This window comes from Phodopus roborovskii, unplaced genomic scaffold (genome assembly GCF_943737965.1).
Source record: "Phodopus roborovskii unplaced genomic scaffold, PHOROB, whole genome shotgun sequence".
NCBI classification, from domain to species: domain Eukaryota; kingdom Metazoa; phylum Chordata; class Mammalia; order Rodentia; family Cricetidae; genus Phodopus; species Phodopus roborovskii.
The window spans coordinates 24190319-24208065 of NW_026126540.1; the positions used below are offsets into that span (position 1 = coordinate 24190319).

A 17747-nucleotide genomic window follows, 5' to 3' on the forward strand; every position below is an offset into this window, starting at 1 on the left:
AGTGTTTGGTAAGGGTCTGTTTCTTGGTACATAGTAGGTTTTAGTTGTTTTCATTGCTAGTCCCGTCTCTCATCTCCCTCCCTCTCCTATTGAATCCTTCCTTCAGAAATCCCCCCTCCTATTTTCATGTCTTCTTTTTGTGTGTGTTTGACCCACTGAGCTTAATTAGAGTTCTTGCTAGAGAGTGAGTAGGATGTTATTTGCTGGAGGTTGGGGAACTTATTGGCTACACCAATGAAGAAAATGGACATCATCTACCATAACAGCTGCTAACTGCCCATAGTCCCTTAGGGAGGGTGTTATTGTATCCCTCCTCTATCCATGATGAAATGTTGAAGAGTCCAGTCATGTGCAAGTCTTGTCCAGGTAAACACAGTGTGTTGAGTTTATTCTGGAAGAGGTCTTTTTGGATATGTTCTTATGTAATGGAGGGATGAAGGGACAGTGGGGTTCACTAATCCAGTCATAGGGTCTGTACCTGCACAGCCTATTTGTCCAGTAATATTGATATATGGAATTTGGGTGTGGGGGGTGGCATAGACATCAGTCTATAGCAAAATGAAGGGGAAAAGTGTTTGCTTTGCTTAAACCATAAAAGGTCCAAGGTTGAGATCCTAGATTGTTGAGCCACCTGTGCAGTTTCTGGCTGTTTGGCAAGTGGTAATGATGCTGCAATTTGTAGTTATACCATCCCATAAATGGTGTGTTTGGTTTCCAGTTGTGTATAATAAACCTAAAACAAAACCGGAAGCTGTAACTGTGGGTCTAGAACTGTGTGGTGATTTGTCTGAAGATGTAAAACCAAAGGTCTGACAGAAGTGGGTGGAGTCAGGAGTGCAGAAGGACAGTCTGAAAACACACTTAGGACTATGATTAAGAGTCACAAAGATGGCTATGGAGAGATGGTTTATTGGTTAAGGGCATTGTCTGCTCTACAGAGGACCTGAGTTTGGGTCCCAACATCCACCTGGCATCTCTCAGCTATTTTTAACTCTAGTCCCAAGGTATTCCATGTCCTCTTCTGGTCTCCACAGACACCATACAGTTACATGGTACATAGATATACAATCATGCATACATACAAACATACATGCATTTAGGCAAAGCACCCTTACACACAAAATAAAAATGCGTCTTAAAAAGTAGTCAGAAAGGTTGTCAGAAGGAGAGCTGAAAGAATAACACTGTAGGGGCTGGTAGATGGCTCAGTGGTTAAGAGCACTAATTGATCTTCTAGAGGACCTGGGTTCAAGCCCCAGCACCTACATGGCAGCTCATAACTGTAATTCCAGTTTCAGAGGATCACCATGACAAAACACCAATGTAAGTAAAATTAAAATAAATAACAATTAAAAAATAAAAGATAATAATACTGTAACTACTAAGTATATAATCACTAAGACTGTATCCATTAACATTGTAACCACTAAGACTGTATCCACTAAGATTGGAACCAGTAACATTGTATACACTAACACTGTATCCACTAACATTTTAACCACTAACACTGTATCCACTGAGATCGGAACCACTAACATTGTAACCACTAAGACTGTATCCACTAAAACTGTAACCACTAACATTGTATCCACTAAGGCTGTACCCACCAAGAAACATTGTATCCACTAAGGCTGTAACTTCTAACACTGTAGGAGGAAGACAGGGAGAGAAGGACAAAAAAGTTGCCTATCCCTTTCATTGCAGGGAGTCAGTGGTAATGCTCTGGTCAGTTAGCTAAATAAATAGAAGCAGAAGTTGCCTTACCAAGGTGGTGGCATACACAGAGCAAGGGAAAGGGAAGTCACTAAAGTGATCGCCCCCAGGAGAGGGACTGCAGGCAGAACAGGGGTACTTTTGTAGTACAAACATCTGAATTATTTAACTTAAAAAAGGCATATGCCTGCATTTGTTTGTAGCATAATGGTTGTCACATTTCCTGTCCTGTAATGAGGATGGGTCACTTTTGTAATTCAAAAGGGGAAAAAAGCACAGAAAAGAAAAGTTAAAATTGACATCTTGGGATTATTTACTATCAGTGGTAAAGTGCTGTACAAGCCCAAGGGCCCATGTTTCACTGAGTCTCAGCACCCATGTAAAAAGCAGGTACCCTGTATCAAAACCTTTAAAGCCTTGCCTTTTAAATTTTCATTCAGGGTTTAAAAAAAAAAAAGGAAAAAAAGGAACAACAAACTATATGTTCCTTATTCTTCTTCTGCTTTCTTCTTCTCTTTCTCTCCTTTTTCTCTTTTTCTACCCTTCTCTCTTTCTCTCCCCAGTTCTTGGTGAGAGAAACACACATGCAAGCATGCAGGCACACATGCTTTTTGCAATACAATGTGAGGCTTGAGTTTCTCAGGGTCAGCAAGGCAGATGAGATTTATACACAGAGCAATAAACAAAAACTGTTAGGAGAAACTTTTAGCAACAATTGCTTAGGGCTTTAAGTCAAGGAAGGCCTAAGTTAAATTTGCACAAGAAACAAAACCTGGTGCCTTCCAGTGCTCTGGCCTCAGTGGTGGCAGGGGCCTCCAGGAAAGTTTTCCCTGGGGATGAGCAAATGAGCGGATTGCCTTTGTCTTTATCTTCTCAGGGGAAACAGGAGGGAAACAGTAAATTTTGAGCTAAAATTTTTAGTTAATAAAACGAGAAGTTGAATATCTTTTAGTGTAGGGTTAGTTTAAGTTTTGGCTTCTCTATCTGCCAGTGAGGTAAAACCAGGGCATGCTTATTTTTTTTTTCTATTCAACTATGAGTCAACAACTTTGGGTGTGTAGTAATTCTATGTATGTCCTTGGGTATCTGGGAATATCTTAGATGGAATGCTTTTGCCTGGGCCCTAAACACTGACCAAATGCCTGTCAATAAGGATAATTGCAGGAAAGCAGATCTCTGTAATTACATAGGAGAGGGGGAACAAGGATCTGATAGTAGAAAACAGGTCTCACACATAGCTCAGGAATGTAATCAGTAAACTCCAACTGCATGGGGGAAATTGTTCCCAGTAAATGATTAGATAGTGTTAAACTGTGGGAAGTAAATTCCAAGTTAGTTGCAGAAAGAAATAAGCTACAGGAAGAATCTACAGCAAGAAACAGCCAATTCATTCACACGACTATAATGCCAAATAGAACTTTTGTATTGGTTTCATCCACCGGAAGAATTCTTAATTCTTCTGAGTTGTCTCATGATACAGTAGCTGTATAATTACTGTGTGATCTTGTGACTTGTAGCACTCTTGTAAGTGTACATGTGGCACTTTTGTAATTCTAGTGCTGGGGGTGGGGGTGGATAGAGGCAAATCCCCAGGACTTGATGGTCAGCCCACCTAGTCTAACCAGCAAGGCCCAGCCTCTAGTGAGAGAATAAGAACAAAAGCCCAAAGTGCACCATGCTTGAGGAGGGGTACTGAGTGAATCAAGTGTAGCTGGAGGACAGCCTGGGAGAGGAGGCCTTCAAGAGAAAGGGAGGCAAAGGTGGACTGACCTTGTCTGGGTTAGCTGAGGACTTGGACCCTTCTCTGAAGGCCTCTCAGAACTTTACTGCTCCAACCTGCTTTGAGATGGCTGGCTCCTCCAAGCTGGCTTGGGGTTCCCTGCTTTTCAGTGAGGATCCTTGAGGGTCCTTAGTGTCTGTGTCTGCCATGGATTGTTCACTGATTCCTGGTGTTATTTAGAGAAGTGATGTGTGGGTTGCACATGGATGCTGGGGGAAATAAAGGCAATTGGCCCTTAGAAGTATCAGGTCATAGCCACTTGGTGTCATGGGAAGCTGTATGGAAGCCATGTCAGCAGGCAGGGACCCGTACTTTCCTTCCTTCTTTCCTCCCTCCTTTCTTTCTTTCTTTTTGGAGATGGGGGTTTCTCTCTGTGGCCCTGGCTGTCCTGGAACTTGCACTCTGTAGACCAGGCTGGCTTCGAACTCACAGAGATCCTCCTGCCAGGCCTGTTCTGTTCTTTTCTAGTGGAATGAAATTCCAGAAAAGTTAAATATAACTTGGGAGTGTATCCTTTGCCTCAGTGCAGGTCAGGGCAGGTGTGACCCTACCCTCCTGTGCTCTGGAAAGCCAGTCTGTCCTAGCTGAGGTCTACTATGATTTTCACCCTTGCTTGGTGCTGCTAGTACTTGGCTGGCTTAATTCCACCAGCATTTCCTCAGCTGGCCATAGAAACTGCTGATAAAATGCTCAGGAATGGGCATCACAGAGCTTTTCTCTGGCTAGGACAGGGTGACCCAGTATTGATTCTTTCATCACTCTTGAGTGTAATGGGTTATAATGTGAAGATTATAATGAAAGAATATAATGTTTCTCCTGGCCTTGTGGGAGCTGTAGTTGAGGACTAGTAGTATATCCTTGAACATCAGTCTTCTCAAAGGGGGGGGGGGAGGGGAAAGGTGGGACCAGAGCGGCTCAGGGTCATTGTCAAGAATAACCAGCAGGGGGCAGAAGTACCATTTCAAAGGTGAGAGATGGTGGATGAAGGAGGGAGGCAAAAGGAGGAGAAGGAGGGGGAGGAGGAGATGAAGGAAAAGAAGAAGGAGAGGAGGAGGAGGAGGAGAAGAAGAAGTTGATTTGGATAAAGGGGACTCCTAGAGTGCAGGCAGAGAAGAGCTTGGTGGAAGTCAGTAGACTCAAAACCAGTGGGGCAGATTGCCGACCACCTTGCTTCTGGCCTTGGCAGGCGGGTCTGCACAGACTTCTGGCAGTTCACTTGAGGATCCTGTCCATCATGGCTTCTGGGAGGGAAGGAAGGCTGTTTTCCTTGGCCTCCAGCAGCTCCTGCAGCGTCTGGTTTTGATGAAGAACGTCCTCTTCTAGTACATCCTAAATTTTCTTTAATTGTGGGACAGTAAGAGGTTCTTCCTTCATAATGTTTAGGAGCATGAGTGCCAGTGAACGTCCTGTGCTTTCCTCATTTGTGTTGCTCTGTGCCAAGGCTTGTGCTTCTCACATGGAAGAGGACAGGTGTCTCACGTGTAAGGCTGCAGAGGCAGAGGTGGGCCCGGGAATGCCAGACTTCCCACCACTTGTGGGAATTTTGAGAAAGCTTTGGACATATGTGAGAGGTGGGGGTGGCTTGGAGTTGGGTGGGAGTGGAGGAAATGGTAACAAAACCTGTCAGATTGGAGCAGAGTGTCTCACTAAGGTGGGGGTGAACATGGCTGGGGTGGGCTATGAAAATGAGGGAGGACATGAGGAGAGGGATTTTTTCTTTTTCTTTTTTAAATTGTAGATACAACAGAGAGAATACCAGATGCACTTGGAATAGTCTAGACTGAGGCAAGAAGAATAGACCAGGCCATAGGGGATGGGGGAGATGGCTGAGAGCAAGAGAGGAAGAGAAGAAAAGAAAGAGGGGACTAGGAGAGGCACCAAGAGAGTCCTGGCCAAAATGGCCATTTTGTAGGAAAAGAGAATCTGGGTTTGGTGTGGGTGGGGTACTGAGAAGTGCTGAGGAGAGCCTTGGCTATGTAACAGGTATTTATTTACTTTGCTAACAGAACTTGGTGGCCAGCATCTGCTTTGATATGTCAACAGGCCTTAGGCTTTCCATTTGCCATGAGTCTCTCTGAGACCTGATAGTCTATGGAAACCAGGGAGAAATGGAGAGATAGCTCAGAGGTTAAGAGTGCTGGCTGCTCTTCCAGAGGTCCTGAGTTCAATTCCCAGCGACCACATGGTGACTCACAACCACCTGTAATGAGATCTGGTGTCCTCTTCTGACCTGCAGATAGAACACTGCATATATATTAAACATACTGTATAAATATATGTTAAATATTATATGCTACATATATAATATATATTAAAATAAATAAGTCTTAGAAAAAAAATCCAAGAAAACAAGGGAGGGACTTAGAATCCATATGCTAGGAAGCAGCAAGTTAACAAAGAAATGTAGTCTTTGGGGTGAGGTGACCACAGATGTGCAATATAGAAATATTACATTATCCTCATCACATTTGTTGTTGCTTCGATTAAATACTTAACAAAAGCAATTGAGCAGTTGGTCAGCCACCTCAGGCTGCCACCACCAAGACATTCCTGCCTGAATGGACGGTGTTTGAAAACTGTGAGCCAAAGCAGCCTTTTTCTCCCTTGTTATGGTTTGGCTAAATGAGCTGAATACAAGCATTCAGCAAGAAGCAGATGGTGACAAATACCAATATTCAGCTCACTGTTTTTTTTTTTTTTAACATATATATATGGAATTGTCCCAAAGGGCACACAGTTTATTAGGCAGCAGGTGGGAAATCAGCAGTTAGACTTGGCCACACGCTCCAGTTCATCCTTCTTGATGGCATAGGAGTTGAAGGAGCCCTTGGCAGCATTAATGAGCTCATCTGCAAGGCACTCAGCAATGGTCTTGATGTTCCGGAAAGCAGCCTCACGAGCTCCTGTGCACAGCAGCCAGATGGCCTGATTCACTCGGCGCAGTGGGGGCACATCCATAGCCTGCTGCGTCACTGTCCCAGCTCGCCCAATGCGTGTTGAGTCTTCCCGGAGGCCACTGTTGATGATGGCATTGACCAGGACCTGCAGAGGATTCTCACCAGTGAGCAAGTGGATGATCTCAAAGGCATGCTTGACGATTCGCACAGTCATAAGCTTCTTGCTGTTGTTGCGGCCGTGCATCAACATGGAGTTGGTGAGGCGCTCCACAATGGGGCACTGGGTTTTGCGGAAGCGCTTGGCAGCATACCGCCCTGCACTGTGGGGCAGATACTTGGCATACTTCTCCTTCACTGCAATGTAATCCTGCAGAGAAATATCATTGATCATTGATCATCAGTACTACATTTCCCAAAGAGCTTGATGTCTGGGGTCTCTGCCACCGCCGGTGTGGCTGTCTCCCACTCAGTCATTCTGACCATGCAGACCGCACTTCGCCGCCGCTCGCTCGGCGTGGACCACGCACTGTCCTGGCACAGACAGGAAGCTATTTATTTATATTTCAAACAATCTTGTTTTACATGTCAATCCCAGTTTCCTCTCCCTCCCCTCTTCCTCTGCCCCCCACAGACCCCCTATCTCATCCTCTTTCTGCTCCCCAGGGAGGATGATGCCTTCTATGGGGAGTCTGTTAAACATTTTTTTTTTCCACTTGTTTTCTTTGGAGAACTAACTTGTTAATTCATTTCCCCATTCACTGATTAATAATTTAATTTGGAAGAATTTAAATTTTCATTCTTTATGTATTCTAGATATGAATTCCCTATCCAATGTGTACATGGCAACAGTTTTCTCCCATACCGAAGGCTGTTTCTTCATTTGCTAGTTGTTTTCTGTCTGCACAGAAGCTTTTAAATCCCACAGAATTCCATTCCCAAGTTGTCACTGTTATTTTCTGAGTTATTGGAGTCTTTTCAGTAAGTTTTTGCCTGGTATTTTCCCTGAGTAGTCCTCTAGCAGTTTGAAAGTTTCAAGTCTTACATGAAGGTCTTTGACTCATTTTGATTTGATTACTGTGGAAGAGAGAGGAGACAGAGATCTCCATTCATTTAATTACTGTGCAGGGGAAAGAAGACAGAAGTTTAGGTTCATTTAATTACTGTTTAGGGGAGAGGAGACAGAGGTCTGGGTTCTTTTATCAGATATGTATATACATTCTCTTGGGACCAGATGAAGAAGCTGGCATCTACCGAGTCACTGGATTTCATATGAAGGATTCTAGTCACTGTTGGGAGCCACTAGGACCCCCCAAGAGCTACTATCTGACTTCTGTTTGTCCAGGTCTCCCTTAACCACTCCAATTACTCCTGCTGTTTGAAGAACCTGCAACCACTAACTCCAACACAGTTTGACATTTCACTCTTTATTATCAGTATTTCTAATTGCTTTCTCTTCCTAAAGTATCTTTCAATGCTTGGCCTGTGTGGTTAATCAGATTTCAAGAGTGAGGCCTGGGGAGATACCCCTAGGGGCCTGAATTGGAATCTCAGAAGACATGTAGAAAGAATCCAGGTATGGTGGCATGCACTTGTAATTCCATCTTAGGTACACAGAGACAGGTGGTTTCCTGGGGAACGTGCCAACCAGCTTAGCCTACTTGGTGAATTACAGCCTACTGAGAGTTCCTGTCTCAAAAAGGAGATAGACAGACAGGCAGACAGAGATAGCCTGAGGAACAACATTCAGAGTTGTCATCATTCTTAACATGCAAACATAAACACTTGCACACACACACACACAAGCATGTATATACATACACATAGGCATATGTTAGCATTCACTCAATTACACACACACAGAGAGAGAGAGAGAGGGGGAGAGAAAGAGCTTTAAGATAAACTTCTCTTTAGAAAAATTTTCAAAGGTGAACTGCCAACATGATACCCAAAAGAAATAATGGATAAAGGAGAGGATGAAGAGTTAAGCAAAACTAAGGGTATATGAAAAAACCTTATTGAAATCTGTTGCTTTGCAAGGTAATTAAAAAAAAAAAAAAAAAGGTACTCCGCCATGGACAGACCATGCTGCTATCAAAAGACATGGGTTATTAAACAAAAGTCTCAGGCATGTGATCTCTCTGTGTGTTATTGGTCAAGTAGGCTTCAGAAGCCTCCAAAACAGTACAGGCTATTTCCATTTCTCTTATTTACTTGCCATAACTAGCTAATATAACCCGATTGCTGAAGACACCATACACTTTTGTTGTAGGACATGAACAAATCAAGAATGAATTCACCAAGAAAGCTTCTCCTAGAACTAGCTTCCATGGTGCAGGAAGGTGCCTAGCAGAGTGCTGGAGAAGAGACACCAGTGGTCTTACCCAGCACCAGGCCGTGCCTGCTAGAATACAAATCTACCAGGCAAGGTGTACCCATTGGTATAATAGTGGCATGCTTGTTATGGGCATAATAACTGCTTTCCAGTTGGATTTGAAACCTGTTCTACAGGGGAGAACTTGTGCCTCCATGGTTGGGTAGGCCATAGGCCTTAGTGGGTAACTTACTACTGCTGTTTTTCTAAATGTTTATGTGCCAAGTTACCTCTAAATATTTCCATTTTTATTCATAGATTAGTGCTGCTCTCAAGCATGGTCAGAGAAGTTTTAATATCAAATACATTCTATTGTCCCTTACTTTTGTCTTCTCTTCTGAGCTCTTTCTGACTTCTGGCCTATACAGAAACTCCAAAATTAAACCAGAAGTCTAAAATAATCTAGCTGGGATCCATGTATGAGAAAGAACACATAACACTTGTTAATCTAGAGACCCGATCAAAGAGCTAAGAATAAGTGGCTGTTGAGTGCTTGGCTGTAAATGGGACATCTGCATCAGCCCCACCCCAGTGTACTCCCAAGACTTAGAAGCTTCCGCCCTACTCTTCTCTGTCCACAATCTGTACTGGAACTACAGTACAGGGACTCAAAAGAGGTCTGAGTCTTGTTCCCTTCATTTTCAAACCTCCTTTCTTCTCTCTCTCCCCCTTCTCTTTCTGTCTCTCCCTCTTCCAACAAAACCTCTGTTTGAGGTTTACTGTTCTTGAGGCCTTATTTGGAGTTCTGGCAGGAAAGTTCAATTGCTCCTCTACCCATGGCAGAAGAACAGTCCTCCATCAGGGAAGGTTGTCTTCTTGGACCAAGTTCACAGCTTCACAAGGAAACACATGGAACTATAAGGAAGTAGACAGTATCCTAGCCAGCCACATTAGTCAAACCCATTTTCATGACCTACGGGAGGACTGATATTGTGGTTCTACACCTCTCTCCTCATATCTGGATTCCCTGCTCTTGTTATCTAGACTCTGTTTTTATATTTGTTAATGAACTTTGTCCACTGGAAGAGGGCTGTTAAGTTTGATCAATGGTGATATGCCACAAAATCAGAGACAGTGACAGAGAACCTTCAGGAGGCAGAGGCTGTAAGTGACATTTCATCTCATGAAGTGTCACTGACAGCTAGAAGGAAGCCTACCCACTGACTAAGCAGCACATTTTTCCACCTAATACCAACCCATCACATCCATGTAACTCCCAGTTCAATACCTGTTTACCTTTGTCATCTTTTTAGGACCTCCATATTAATCCAAGATATGAAGTCGTGTTATTTACTCCCCTTTGCAGATGCGAACATTGAGAACCAGAGAACAAGGTTGACTTCTACAAATCACAGAGCAAAATGAATATTTGGCCATAGCAGAGCCCAACCAAGATGGATAAGTCAGACTTTCATTCACACAGACATTGAAGAACTGAGGAAATCCCCATTCAGTATCTTCATCAAACCTGACTTGTTAATCATGACATCATTATCCCTGTATTCATGAAGCATGCTGTTCATACCCATTATGGACTTCTTAGCTTTAGTGTTGTTCATTTTTATTTTCAAAAGTCTATAGGGGACGAAGACAATGATTTTCCTAACACTCTTCCCTGATCATTTCTAGCCTCTTCTATCAGTACCACTCTTCCCCCCAAGCAGTTAACCCCCCTCTATGTGTGTGTCCTCTACATATGAGAGGACACTTGCAACATTTGTCTTTCTGAATCTAGATTATTTTATTAGCACAATGGCCTCCAGGACTATCCATTTTCCTGCAGATGACATACTCTTCCTTGAGGCTAAACAAGACTCTGTTGTGGATACAGGTCACATTTTTTTGTCTTCTTGGTTGTGAGCCTAGCCCTTAATGGCTGAGCTATCACTCTAGCTCTATGGGCTACATTTTCTTGGTCCATTCATCCCTCTCTAGTCATTCATGGGTGTCCAGGCTGATTCTATGTATGTTGGTTATTGTGAATAGTGCTTCTTGCTGTTATTTCCTGAGCTACTGGAGTGCAGTCCAGAATGTCCTTGTCTAGTGTTTCCCCCATGTGTTCTTGCAGCTTCAAAGCTTCAAATTTTGCATCAGTGTCTTTGGTTCATTTTATAAAATCGGAATCTATCTGAATCTATAGATTGCTTCTGGAAGGATGGTCATTTTCACAATCACCCTCCCAACACATGAGCATGGGAGGTCTTTCCAGTTCCCGATATCCTTTTCTTTGGTGTTCTAAAGTTTTCATTGTACGAGTCTTTCATTTTCCTGGCTAGGTTGACTTCAGAGTCATTTCTGAGGCCATTGCTATCAGAACTCTTATTTAAAGTGTGACCTAAGTGGATGGAGCCAGGGAGGAAGAGCAGGTAGCATAACCTGTGTGTCTGTGTCACTTTTGGTGCATAGAGAGTCCCTGGTGGGGTGGGCTGTGATCAGGGAGGGCACAGGAGTCCTGGTGGGGTGGGCTGTGATCAGGGAGGGCACAGGAGTCCTGGTGGGGTGGGCTGTGATCAGGGAGGGGACAGGAGTCCCTGGTGGGGTGGGCTGTGATCAGGGAAGGGACAGGAGTCCTGGTGGGGTGGGCTGTGATCAGGGAGGGCACAGGAGTCCTGGTGGGGTGGGCTGTGATCAGGGAGGGGACAGGAGTCCCTGGTGGGGTGGGCTGTGATCAGGGAGAGGACAGGAGTCCTGGTGGGGTGGGCTGTGATCAGGGAGGGAACAGGAGTCCCTGGTGGGGTGGGCTGTGATCAGGGAGGGCACAGGAGTCCCTGGTGGGGTGGGCTGTGATCAGGGAGGGCACAGGAGTCCCTGGTGGGGTGGGCTGTGATCAGGGAGGGAACCAGGAGTCCCTGGTGGGGTGGGCTGTGATCAGGGAAGGGACAGGAGTCCTGGTGGGGTGGGCTGTGATCAGGGAAAGGACAGGAGTCCCTGGTGGGGTGGGCTGTGATCAGGGAGAGGACAGGAGTCCCTGGTGGGGTGGGCTGTGATCAGGGAGGGCACAGGAGTCCCTGGTGGGGTGGGCTGTGATCAGGGAGGGCACAGGAGTCCCTGGTGGGGTGGGCTGTGATCAAGGAGGGCACAGGAGTCCCTGGTGGGGTGGGCTGTGATCAGGGAGGGCACAGGAGTCCTGGTGGGGTGGGCTGTGATCAGGGAGAGGACAGGAGTCCCTGGTGGGGTGGGCTGTGATCAGGGAGAGGACAGGAGTCCTGGTGGGGTGGACTGTGATCAGGGAGGGAGATAGGTCAGGTAGATCTTCTGGTCTCTGGACAGCAGCCATGGTTATTAGATCGTCATTCCACATATGATGGCTACAGCTGAAACACAAAATATTATGGAGTATTTGTCTAAGTACTAAGAGGGTGAATCACATGATTTTAAGGTTTTCATTTACATATGTTTCTAAATTATAAATACTGCAACAGGGAATATTTTCTGAATTATTGCTTTAAAACCTCTAGTTAGTCAGTTTCTTGGGGTAAATTCCTGGGGGAATTCCAAATAGTTGAGAAAACTGAGCTGTAATTTTTAGCATAGAAACACAATAGGGGTCCAGTAAACCACTTGTTGGTTGAGGAAATTGTTTTGTTAGATGAACACAAACTGGGAAGGTACTGGCTTAAGTCTTTGTTATTATTAAGCATGTCATTATGCTATTGATGCTTTGGTGGTTCTGGTGCCGGGAGGACTGAACCTGTACCACTCACCAATACTGCAGCATCTCCCTTCAATTTCTGTGGAACCCTCTGAGATGCAGACTCTGAATCAGTTATTTGTTCTATGGCGCCACCTTCTGGGAGAAACAGTCATCAGATTGTGTGGTTCCAGGTGTGCTACAAGGGTTGAGATGATCAGCAGAGGGAGCCATTGAGCGAAGGTTCCCACAGGGGGAAGATGAAGAGGAGAGTTAACTTGTCCCTATATTGTTAAGTGGCACGTGTGTAGAGGCCAGCTCAAAGGTCTGGACTTCTCAGTAGAGTTACTTCTGGGAGGCAGTTGGCTATTTCCTAATGGTAAAAACTTGTCCTAGCACTTTTCTGTGCCCGTCATACATCACCCAGGCCACCAAAGCAACTTTTTAGCTCTTTCCACACAGAAAGCCAGGTTTCAGCAAGGCTAGGTGCACAGAGCCTTCACCTTCCATCTGCCTGCTGCCTAGAGCTTTGTTCCTCTAAGTATTTGTGGACACCCTGTCAACTCCATGCCCAGAGCAGACTATGTAGCTCCACACCTCCAAGCCTTTGCTCAGGTGGTCACCTCTACCTAGAGCTCCTCCATTCAATAGAACAGCTTAAAATTTCTCTTCAAGACACCACTTCTATAAGTAAGTCTTCCTAAATTTCTCTGGGAGAAGGTAGTCCTTGTTGGATGCCCTGAGTGTCCTCTAGTTGCTCAGAGTACATGGTACACATGTATAACTGTTAGCCCCACCCCTTGAGTTAGCTGGCCCAGTGTCTTATTCATATTGCCAACAAAGGACCTGGCATGCTTCAAGTACTCATGAAAGAGTTGTTGAATGACTGGATGAGTGTGATTCATTACTGTAGACTTTGGAGGTTCACTAATTGAGGGATGGTGTCCAAGGAAGATGTTTTTAAGTGTGGCCTTGGAGCTGGGGGGTGAGGGGAGGAAGGAAAGCTCTGATGGGAGGTTGTGTCTGGATAATGAGACCTTTTGTGACTCTTAGGTGTTTCAGATCCTGGAGGTAGGTCCCTAAAACCAGCTGAGTTTATCTTAGTAAGGGGTGTGATGATGTCATCCCAGGAATGCAGTTAAGGTTTGGTCCTGCTATAGGAGAACCTGTGGAGAGTCACATACTGGCTGTCATAAATGAGTAGACCAGGAATGGGCAGGATGTCCAGCATGGTGGGAGTTCCCCTGCTCAGAAGGCTGCCTTTGGTCTGATTTCCAGGATCACGAAGAGGCTAAGCTGTGGATGCTGAGCAGCCTGGCACTGGCACTGAGAGCAACAGGTCAGTTCCTCTTCCAAGGCATCTTGGGGGTAGTGTGGGCTGTGCTGGGTGTGTGCATCTCCTGGAGAGCAGAGACCTTCAGCTTGCCTGTTTTGGAGAACATGTTCAGTATGGAGAGCATCCCATGATGGAACTGTCGCCCCAATGTGGCTTAGAATCCCAGAGGACAAGCATGTCTTTGGGCTTGTCCACAAACACAAAGATTTGAGGACAAATATAGGTGTAGTGATTGTGTAATCTTGGTAAATTCCCTAACCTCTTTGGATGTCATTTTCCCTTTAGGAGAATGAGGTAGTGATGCTCAACTCCTCAGGGCCCTGTGTGGATTAAATGGGATAATGTACAAGATGCTTTGCCTGTAATCTAGCTGGGGACATGGGGCTGTTTGTGCAGGAAATAGGGAGGGCAGCAGCTCTCTGTTACCTCTGCTTCTGTAGGAAGTTTGGAGTAAGAGACCATGGGCATCAGATGGACAGTGCATAGAGCTGTGAGAAGGCCCCAGGATTATAGAAACCTTGCAGGGAAGGGGGATATCAGTGCCTAGGGACCATATGCCAGATGGTGGTGGGGACAAAGGGGTCAATGCCTATACTGTCTGTGTGCTCCAGTGAGAAAGAAAACACACAAACAGCACAATGCCCAGCCTGATTCTCCTGTGCAGTACAATTATTTTAGTGTTCTGCTAGTCTCATAAAGTAGTTTACTGTAGGGGAAGGGATCTTGCCTTTTCAAGGATATCAGCAATCAACATTATCACTGTCAACAACAAAAGCAGTACCTTGCCTCAAACCATCTTTTGTTCTGTTCTTGACTATTAGGAGGAAGGGACTCGGTCTGAGAAGAGGCAGGAAAGTTGAGGGCAGAGACACTGAACCAAGTTCCCATGGGGCCAGTGAAAGCATGAGGAAGCCCCCTTTCTGACAGTGCAGGAAAGTGGGCAGGAAGGCAGATGTTTCCAGGAGGAAGAGTCCACCCTGTTCTGGACCTCTGCAGATCGGGTCCTGCTCTCTCCCCACAGACTTCCCTCCTCCTGTGCTCTGCAGATTTGACCTGCGGGGCCCAGCAGTCATGCCAGACACACCAGTGGAGGACTCCCTCTTCCAAATCATACACTGCTTCCACCACTATGCCTCCCGGGAAGGGGACGTGGAGACCTTGTCCCTGGAGGAGTTGAAAGCCCTGCTCCTGGACAGTGTGCCTCGCTTCATGGACACCTTGGTGCGTCAGGTCTGGGGTTGGAGTGGGAGATAAAGAGAGGACCAAAGCGCTCAGAACGTGCTGTTGGTGGGGTTGGAAGTGAGTGGTGAGGTGCTGGAAGGAGCTGCCTCCCGCAGGAACCTCCTGGATGGAAGAGGTTCTCCTTCTGGGGAGGGTGTGCCTCTGGCAGCGTTTGCTTTATGTCCTGTCCTTCCCTCCTCTGAAGTCACCTGCTTGGTTTCACTCGAGTCCTCGAAGAACTAGTCTCTGACGCTCCAGCCTGACACCACACCTGCTGTTTCTGCTGCCTCCTGTATCCTGTGAGCATGGGCTCAAAGCTCTTCTCTGTGCCCCAAACTCAGACTCTCTGTGAGCCTAAGCCCTTTCACCGGTGCTGCCGCCACCAGCCTGGAGTGGGTAATTTAGGCTGTGGAGGCTGCCCTAGTCTGGTGGGCATGGGAGCTATAAGCTCCTCCACTTCTCAAGGCTTGGGCTTCTTAGAGCTGGATGGGACCAGCCCCAGAGCCTGGGCTTACAGAGCCTGCTCAGCCAGTCTGTCATCAATTCCCAACTACTGTGATTCTTAGGGACTGCAGCACTGAAGCAAAGTCTAATGCTGTCTTCTGAACTCTGTGTCCCAGGCTCTATCTGGCCTGCCATCTCTAGAGGAAGTGGGGCTCAACTCAGTCCTGTAAAATATCATCTTCGTTTACCTCCTTTTGAGAAAGAATGTAAAAGACAACCCCATTCTCTCTGCACTGTTCCTTGGAGAGCTCAAAAAACAGCCTGGGTGGATGTGTGCTTTAATTATTTTTGGGAACTCCTTTCCCTTCGGGAACTGCTTGGCAGCTGTCCTGGATGGCCTAGGCCTACAGTCATGGAGCCTGAGGTCTGCCTTTGCTGCAGGGTTCTTGGGGATAGACATAGGGGCATGGCTGGCAGAGTTGGTAAGGATGAACATTGATGAGGGCTCTGATTTTCTTTGGTTAGGAAACTTTGTGGGTGGGATGGGGTTATAGGATGGTGGAACTTTCACGGGGAGAGAAACTGATGACCCTCTCACAGGGATGAGAGACTGCCCTCTAGGTCTGCAACTTCTTACAAATGCATTACCTTCCTCTCCTCCAGTGCTTCCCAGATGTTCTATTCTGTACTTGAGTGTGCTTGCACCCACCAGGAATACCTGGTTGAAACATGCTTTTCCCGCCACTCCCTAGTTCTCAGCCATGCCTACCTGTCTCCATCTCTCTTCTCTCAAAATAAGAAACCCAACTTTCCTCACGCTCGTCTCCCCATCTCAAGCAGCCCCTCCCTGAGCCATTCTGATCTTCAGCTGTAGGGGCCTCTGCTCGCACACCCTGGACAGCTCCAGTGGCCATTTCTCTGTCTTTCCCTGTTTCCTGTACTCTATAGTTGAACCAGGTAGAGTTTCACAAACAATGCCTAAGCAGGTAACACTGCACACAGAGATACAGTTTGCTTGGAGATGGTCCTGCAGTCACATGGGAGATGTGCGTGTGCACAGAGACAGGTGGCTCCCCCCCTTGAAGGAGCTCTCGGTGTGGAGAAAGGAGGCAGTGTCTTGCCTTCAGGAAGCCTACAAAGGTGTCTCTCTAGGAGAGCTTGCAGTGTAGCTGGGAAGACAAGGCACAGCCACCGTGTGTGTGTGTGTGTGTGTGTGTGTGTGTGTGTGTGTGTGTGTAGACTGCTGAGGGCTGTTCTGGAACTGCTCACAGGTCTCCTGTGAAAGGGCCAGGTTTGGTCTCTTGTTCATGCCTATGCCACTCTAGGTCTGGTGGCCCAAGGTGTCCACCCACACCTGTGCCTCTTCAGCCTGATTTTGTAGCATGTGGTGATCTTGCCACTGACACTCCGTGTGAGGGCTTGTTTCCTGAATGCCCCTTGTAGGGGGACGGTGCTGCTGGGCTCTTTCCATGTCCAGTAGGAGGAGGGGTCTGGAGGATGGTGTACTGGGTGCTCAGTGGGCATTGATCTTCTTTGTATTCCTCAGGGCCGCAGGCAGCCATACTACATCACAGAGCTGTTCCGGGCAGCTGACAAAAACAAGGACAACCAGATCTGCTTTGATGAGTTCCTGTACATCTTGGGCAAACTGGTGAAGGACTATCACCTGCAGTTCCACCGGCAACTGTGTGCACACTACTGTGCCCAGCACAGCCTCTACTAGAGGGAGGACGGCCAGTCCTCCATGGGAGTCTGTCCGGGGAGGTGTGGCCTGACCAAGGGTGGCTTGCAGAACTGAGCCATATATTTCTTCCTATGTGCGCACACATGTGTACAAACAATATAGCAAATATTTCTGGGAAGTACTCAGGGCATGGGTCTGGGCAACCACCAATGTTCAGTAAAAGATGTTTAGCCTTTGCTACATGGAGCATCATTTGGGTCAGGAGACATGGTTCCTGCCTTAGGTGATCCCTTGCTTGGTCTGGGAATACTGGCCTTGAATCCAAGGTACCTTTATCTGCTGCAAGAGACACAACTTTGCTAACAGAAATCCTATCTGAGGTGTGAAATGGCCCTGTAAGGAAGGGGCTCTTCTCTGGGCCACGACACTCTCAGAGAAGGAAGTGAGGCCTCCCAGTGGTGTTACTGATCATACAGTCACTGTGTATGTGGGATAGCAGGAGGGGAGCCACATGGATGATGGTGCAGAGATGGGTGCTTCCATGAGTCTGTATGCACAGGAGATTGGCCTGGTTCTGGCAAGAACCAGGAGACGGGGAGGAGGTGTTTTAAGAAGACACAATAGCAGTGGAGACTCAGGTGGCATGTCTGAGACAGCAGAGAGCTGCCTG

General features: G+C 46.5%; 1 protein-coding gene and 1 pseudogene across 1 annotated transcript; one reads left to right on the top strand and one right to left on the bottom strand.

Moving 5' to 3' along the window:
• Nucleotides 1–6205: 6205 nt before the first annotated feature.
• On the bottom strand, nucleotides 6206–6879 carry LOC127232843 (40S ribosomal protein S5-like; annotated as a pseudogene).
• A 6643-nt stretch (nucleotides 6880–13522) lies between these two features.
• Nucleotides 13523–17315, top strand: LOC127232844 (protein S100-A15A). The gene is made up of 3 exons (XM_051199152.1): nucleotides 13523–13731; nucleotides 14750–14949; nucleotides 16940–17315. Exons 1-3 carry the CDS (start codon nucleotides 13695–13697, stop codon nucleotides 17114–17116), a joined length of 414 nt encoding a protein of 137 aa, XP_051055109.1. The 5' UTR covers nucleotides 13523–13694; the 3' UTR covers nucleotides 17117–17315.
• The last annotated feature ends 432 nt before the right edge of the window (nucleotides 17316–17747 follow it).

Excerpts from the sequence above, each read along its gene's own strand:
- LOC127232844 (XM_051199152.1), top strand. The coding sequence starts at position 13,695 with ATGCTGAGCAGCCTGGCACTGGCACTGAGAGCAACAG. Across the intron at positions 13,732-14,749 it reads ACTGGCACTGAGAGCAACAG|ACTTCCCTCCTCCTGTGCTC; the intron begins GTCAGTTCCTCT and ends CTCTCCCCACAG. Across the intron at positions 14,950-16,939 it reads CTCGCTTCATGGACACCTTG|GGCCGCAGGCAGCCATACTA; the intron begins GTGCGTCAGGTC and ends TGTATTCCTCAG.